A 7420-nucleotide genomic window follows, 5' to 3' on the forward strand; every position below is an offset into this window, starting at 1 on the left:
TATCTATCTATCTATCTATCTATTGCTCCTTTTTTTTTTCTGTTAGAAATGGAGGTTTCCAACAATTTACGATAACTTGTGTGATATGCATCTCAATACCAGATTTGGTTTTTAGATTGGGGGCATTGGGCACCATCTAGGGGCTTGTTGATAGCGGCTCAACCAAAGATTTAAGAAGGATTTTACTCTAGGCTCAAGTCGAAAAGACTAGGGAACAAGTGTCTTCAGTAGTATATTTGTTCAAATTGTGTTCTCTACTTACGGTATGTTGGAATTATTGTTTGTAATCCTGGAACTTTTGTCTGATATGTTCGAATTGTGGGTCGAGATGTTTTCCTGAAGCATATGTTTAGATTGTTGGAATCATGGTTTGAGTTATTTTTGTTGTTGGAACTTATGTTGATTTGAGGCTATAAATAGAGGTTTTATGATGTAATTCAGCAAAGAATTATCTTGGAATGAACATTAGTATGTTATTGCCCTCTTAATTCTCTCTTTTCCTTTGTTCTTTATTCTTTCTTTTCTTCCATCCTCTCCACTCTCTTATTCCTTCTCCAACTAGGTCACATCACTAGCATACCATCTTTTCTTGTTCCTTTATCAGTCATAACTGATGAATGATGTATTTTGGACAAATAGATTAGTTCTGAAAGCACACAACAACCTTCTTTGGGAAAAGAAAATGAAGGAATTTTCTTTAAGTATACACATATGATTGTGGTAGTTGGGCCTGTATTTTAATCATCATTACTAATATACTTTTGCAATAGCCAGATTCAATATCCCTAAGTGTAAAAAAAAAAAATCTTCTTTTTAATGAGTGTAGCATTTTTATCTTTCAGATGCTCCTTTTTGTGCTTATGACCTCTTTAGGTTCAAAACTTGTGAATAATAACTTGCACTTCATAGATAACTTTATGAACTTGGTTGAAGTTTTCCAAATGTACCTATGTAGCATCTCCATTTTGTATACCTAAATCTATGTCACTAATTTTGTTTTCCTCAGCCCTCTGTTCTTGTTTAATTACATTGAGAAATTTAGCAATTATTTTGCTATCAACTATCAATCTGTTTTATAATTTGTTTTGATGTTTGTGATTCTTATTTAAGATCATCAATACTGTCCCAATGCTTGACAAAACTTTTTGTAAGTGTTCAAAAAAAAAAACCTGCTTTCTTCAGACAGACACATGCATACATAGATTCTATTTCTACATGTCCAAATTCAGTGATAAATATTTGATTAATTATGTTTGTTGAATTATAATATATGTCCATAACCATGATATTCTCTTCACAGTTTAATTTATACACCTAGTCATATCTTTTGTGGTCAAGACAAATTTATGCAATGGATTTTGGCAAATATTTTAATTCAAATGCTTGTTTCTTTCTTTCTTTTCAAATTAGATTATGATTGTGCCTGTGATTTTTATATTTTTTTTACTTACATATATATATATATATATATATATATATATATATATATATATATATATTCTGTTACAGTTTAAGTTTTTTCTTAGTCAGATACATATCACTAAGTTTTGCTTCTTGGATTATGCACATCATGAATGTTGAACCTTTTCAGTAGTTATCTAACTTCATATCTTGTTACTTGTACCATTTACCATTTGGATCAAGCATGTCTTTGTTCCAGGTCTATATGAGTAGGCAATGAAATGATCATAAAATAATATTTAAGATGGTATGAATATATTTTAATTTTAAAAGTGAAACAATTAATATTAATGATACAATGAGAGAGAGATTTGTAAGAACCTAGAAATTTTTTACTAGAAATTATAAATTAAAAAATAAATGTTCTTGATTTAATCAAGAATATTGTTTTTCAGAGTTCAATAACTGTATAATCAATCAATCCTACATAATCAATACATTATAGCTGCTTGTTGTTGTTTGTTGGATACATTAGAAGGCGGTGTCATAATAATGAACTGCATGTTTGATTATCAAAAGGAAAATTATATGTGTATTTAATCAAAATAGTTCCTCAATTAGCCAATTTACAGAATGCCAAATTCTCCTTAAATATGCTGAAAAAAAGGCTCATAAATCACCTAAAATCGAATGATCAAATGCTCCAAACATAGCAATTTTCTTTGATCAAGATTAAGCTTTAAAAAATCAGAATCTAATGGCTAAAATAAAGTCGATATTGATCTTTATTGGATCCCACAACACTTATCTAGCCATCATGATCATGCATCATCAACATTTATTGTCTTGGAGTTCAAATAATGGCCAGAAATGCAAAAAAAAAAAAAAAAAAAATTCTATTTCTTAAGAACACAAAAAAGGCGGACTGTTTAGTTGGGAAAGACTAATACAAATAAATAAACCGAAGCAAATTATGGGCAAGTGGTTTGTACCCGCATGTCAATTGGAAACCTTTTCAGTGGGACCCTTCTTAGATTCATCGTTTCTCCAGCAATTATGAGGGTAGAATCCGGGTAACGAGGGAGACATGTACTTCAAGAAAAAGTAGATCATGAACGACACAAGAGAGACTGACCCCTCTTCTCTCTCTTTCGCGTTGGGAGAGTAGATCGCCCGCTGCGAAGGCAACGTTGCTCTCCGCCGCCCCAGATCTCGTCCCCAGCCCGACGCCTCTGCCGCAGCCGTTGCCGCCTTCTACGTGCCTCATGGGCGCCGCCCAATCCTCCTCCCAACCCCGTCTGGAGGCATCCGACGACGATGACAACGACGAAGAGGAGGAGGAGGAGGAGGAGGAGGAGGAGGAGGAGGAGGGGGTTGTGCTCTCCAGGAACCCTATCCCATCAAAGGAGAAGGTACTCGAGCAAGAACCTGAGATCCTCCCTTGCCTCGCCGCCGCCTCCCCTCTCTCTCCACAGCCCTCGGCCGCCGGTACCCCCCGCCTGCTCGGCCCTTCCATCAAGGTATGGGACCCCTGCAACGTCCTTCTCCTCCCGCCGCCGCCGCCGCTGGCGCTTTTCGCCCGCGGCGCCGCCTCCGCGACGGCGGATCGGGTCACCGAGGTGCTCCTGATAGCCCACGGCGAGTGCGCCGCCAGCGTCCGCCCGGATCTGGTCGGTGGTCGGTGGGCAGCGGTAGCGGGGCTGACCCCGAACGGGGAGCGGCAGGCCAGGGCGCTGGCCGTCTTCCTTAAGTCGCAGGGCGTGAGATTTGATGAAGTCTACAGCTCGCCGTTGGATCGGGCGAGAGCCACTGCGGCCTTTGTTTGCCGGGTAAATTCCTCATCCTCTGGTTTTTTTGATTTTGCTTCGCAATCTATAGATCTGCATGCTGGGATTCATTTCTGCTGCCTTCGATGTCTCAAAATTTGATTTTTATTGGCTAAAGATCAAGTTTTCAGTTGAATATCCTTCTTTTTGTTGTAGCTTCTCTGAATCGGGATCGATAAGATCCTTAATTGCTATCTTATACATAAGTTTAAGAAGCACGCACTTGTTTTTATACAGAGTAGCTTAATTGGTTTCTATGACACAAATTTGTCTGTTCCTACTTTTGTCTTCTATAACCAGAGAAATTTCAGCAAATTGTTACAGACATTCCACGAGGAAGCTAACTATATGCGAATGGATTCACTACCCAGGAAATTATCAGTCAGAGACTAAGCATATGAATGTCCGTCTTCCTAAATAGGGCACTTAGTAGGCAAAAGAAGGAAACAAGTGGGTTTTTCTTCTTGTTTTAAACCACCTGTAAGTTTGTCTTTTTTGGACTCCTTTGACTTAAAAATAAGGAGTACTGAGGTGGGATTAAAGAACATATAGTTGTCCACTTCCCATATCTATTAGCATTCCAAATTAAGAGTTCTTACTGGCATTGTAAATATGCATGAAAAATATCAAAGTTCTTGAAGAAATAATAGAAAAAAATAAAAAGATTGATGGAGACATATTGTGACTTGAACTGTTCCAAAGTAGTGGTTTTGTGGAGCTTTTTTCTGCATGGAGATCTCAGCAACTGAAATTCCTTGTATCTAATAGAGATGATAAGTTTCAAATCCTAGAATTGTGCTTATCTTGATTGAACTTAGGTTTCATTCATTTGATTCCATTTCTTTAAAATGTTCATGCGATCATCTGATTATCAACTTAAACATTTGATGATAGAGTTTAATTCTATAAAGTCTTTTAAGTTAAACTTTTTGGTCCAGGCTCTTGTCCTTCAGTTGGAATACCAGAATTGATCACATATCTCAGATTGATTGTCTTTGGACCTTGATAATCGTCTAAAACAGGATTTAATTGTTGAAGGGATGATCCAAGACCAGATAAAATCTCTCTTGTCAGCATAGTTAGATGCCAATGTATTGGTGTATAGACATTGTTTACATTTAAGTGAACCTCTCGCTATTCTAGTGCTAAAGAGTAAAGACTAAAGGTTAACTAAAGGAACAACAAACTTGTGCTTCATTGAGCATAAAACTTCATAGTAACACAACCAAAGGATCAGAAAAGCATCAGCAAACATATATTAGAAAATGCTAGCTACATTTCTAATATGTACATTCATATAAAATATTAAGGGGGCCCTACATTTGCTTTAGGCAAAGCTTCACTTCCATTTCTTTTGTTAGACCTTGATAAGAGATGACCTTGCCTATAAAGATTGTCATGTGGCTCACATGGATCTACACATCGGCACAGATCGAAACGTATTAGTGCCAGTGAGGTATCAGCACATGTCCTGCCAATTTATGCCACAGGTGTTAACATACGGGTTGGCCAATTATTGGCTGATGTGTACGTAGCATAGGGGTGAATTGACCAGCATGACATGAAGCGACACTGTGCTAGAAAGATATTGACATGCTCTCATGCCACCATACTGCAATATTTGCTTATTTTAGACATCTGTGTTTAGTTCTATTTTTGTCTAGATTCTAAATCTTCCAGATCTGTATAGATTCTTGTATATTGTCTGTGATAATTGCTTCATACCTTTTCTTCTCTTTTGGCTATTTTAGCATGTTGTGGAAATGTAATCTCCATCATTATAATCTTTAGTGCTCCAAACATTCATGATGTTGTAATGTGGCAATTTATTATACCGCAAAAAGCAACCTAGAAAAACATACACAAAGTAAAATAAAATAACATGGTTATTGTTAAACATTAAAATGAAGTTTAGTCCAATTAGAACTTAAGTTTACTTGGAAGGTGCTGGGATTTCCTCCATTTAATAATAGATCAGCAAATTCTAATTTAAACAGTATGGATTCATTTGGATGCAATGCTTGATATCTTATGTTAGGGTTTGCATAGCATGAGTCAGAGAATTTTCTATTTTTCCAGTTGGTGGATTGCTCATCAATTTGCCATGGAACTGTGCAGGAGCTCGGTTTTGCTGAGGAGCAGATACGATTGTCTGATGCATTGTTTGAGATAAGTCAAGGCCAGTGGGAGGGTTGTCTTCGGTCAGAAGTTTACTCCCCTGAAATGGTTAATTTGATTGACAGAACACAGCCTGATTTTTGTGCTCCTTCAGGAGAATCACTCAGGCAGGTGGTATTTCGGATGGTTGAATTTCTCAACAGGACAGTCCTAAGATTGCCTGAAAAGCTGGCAGTGACAGATACATCAATCCATCAAAATGAGTTAAAGGCACTCTCACGTAACAGCTCATCCAATTCAGTACAGGACCGAGACGGGCCACACTGGGATTTGCTGTACAGGCTCAATCGACCATCTCTTCAGAGGAAGAAATCTGGTAAGAGCAGACTTCAGTTTGTCACCACTGGAGACAACGAGACCGATGAGGAGTTCTCCCCCAGAGAAGTCACTCCAGGAAACCTCCTTCCTGATGGTAGTAGAAACCCTATTTTTTCCATCGGGATCTTCACTCACGCAATTCCAATTAAATGCCTTCTCACTGGCCTGCTGGATTGCAGTCCTGCGATGTCTCATAAAATATCCATCGATGATTCTTCCATGACAGCCCTGCATCATTCGCTAAGAACCGGATGGCAGATAAAGAGGCTCAATGATACAGCACATCTCAGGCTTCTTTAAACTATGATAAAGGATGATATACCAGGACATATATCTGCCTTTCTGGCTGTATTCTTGCTAAGTTATGCTTTGTGATGTGAATGAAGATGTTTCATGACTTTTGGTCATGTGAGATGACCTCACTGATGTTTAGTGCTGGAAATTGTTCCAAATCGAGACGAAAGCCGGATATCATGAAGATTCGAAAGCAAAACCGTGCTGCACAGGAAGTAAGCTTGTTTGTATTTACTTTGTATGTCCATCGCCTGCTATAAGTGCCCAGGACTGGAGGACAGAATGTCCTGGGATTATCTGTCATCGTCCCATTTTTGCATTGTAACTTATGAATCCTTTGTTTAGTCAATCAATTTGAGGTGCAATTTGCCGGTTGTTTGTACATTTTCTGACTGTGATACTGAAATCTCTGACTGTGGTCCATGAATATGATTACCTGAGGTCCATACATAACTATATATTTATCATGATGATTTAAATAAGACCAGTTCTTGTGGCAGATGAGCAGAAAATAAAAAGAACAAATGCAAACTGGATTCCTACTTCATTGTGTCATACCAATGAGATGATGAGAGATAAGCTTCACAAGACGGACACAATTAGCACCATCAGCTTATGGTAGTTAATGTAAGCTTATTAGAGGGATGCTGGAGGAAGTGACTGACATATATGAAAAAAGTTCAAAAAGTATTATGTATTATCGTAGAGGCACAACAAATATATAATATCAAGTCAAGCGATAGAACATGACACAATTCATGAAGTCACGGCGTGTCTCCGAGTCTACCACGGAGAAAACTACGCGTTGAATCGGACAAAACAAGTTGAATAACAAATCAAAGGTTGGCTTTTTTCCACCCACCCGACTCCATTCCAAGTAATCCAAAGTCTCCATTTGCCAACTCAACCAAGCGGACAATCGACCGTGCCATTTGGAATGCGACGGCGGCCAGTCGACGGTCAACCCTCCGAAGCCATCCATCACCTTCAAACATTTATCTAAAACAATATCATTTGCTTGATGTTGATCGATAAGAATTTTATATTTTAAGAGATTTTTAATCGAAGGAAAAAAAAATCCTCTAAAATTATTTATTTATTTTTTTCCGAAAAACTGTAAATTAAAAAGTCTACTTCAATGTCGTTGCAATTAATCTTTGTCAGTTGACCCGTTCGTATAATAATATTATAATTTTGAATAACATTTCGTGTACTATGTAAAAAAAAAGAAGTATATATATGTATGTATATATATATGTATATATATGTATATATATATATATATGTATACATGTATATATACATACATATATACATATACATATATATATATATATATACATATACATATATATATACATATATATATATATATACATATACATATACATATATATATATAC

At 37.0% G+C, this 7420-nt stretch overlaps 1 protein-coding gene across 1 annotated transcript; it reads left to right on the forward strand.

The window, feature by feature from the left end:
- The first annotated feature begins 2501 nt into the window (after positions 1 to 2501).
- LOC135623802 (uncharacterized) lies at positions 2502 to 6399 on the forward strand. The gene is made up of 2 exons (XM_065127165.1): positions 2502 to 3230; positions 5346 to 6399. Exons 1-2 carry the CDS (start codon positions 2667 to 2669, stop codon positions 6021 to 6023), a joined length of 1242 nt encoding a protein of 413 aa, XP_064983237.1. The 5' UTR covers positions 2502 to 2666; the 3' UTR covers positions 6024 to 6399.
- Positions 6400 to 7420: the final 1021 nt, after the last annotated feature.

The sequence above is a fragment of the Musa acuminata genome, chromosome BXJ2-9 (assembly GCF_036884655.1).
Source record: "Musa acuminata AAA Group cultivar baxijiao chromosome BXJ2-9, Cavendish_Baxijiao_AAA, whole genome shotgun sequence".
Taxonomy (NCBI): domain Eukaryota; kingdom Viridiplantae; phylum Streptophyta; class Magnoliopsida; order Zingiberales; family Musaceae; genus Musa; species Musa acuminata.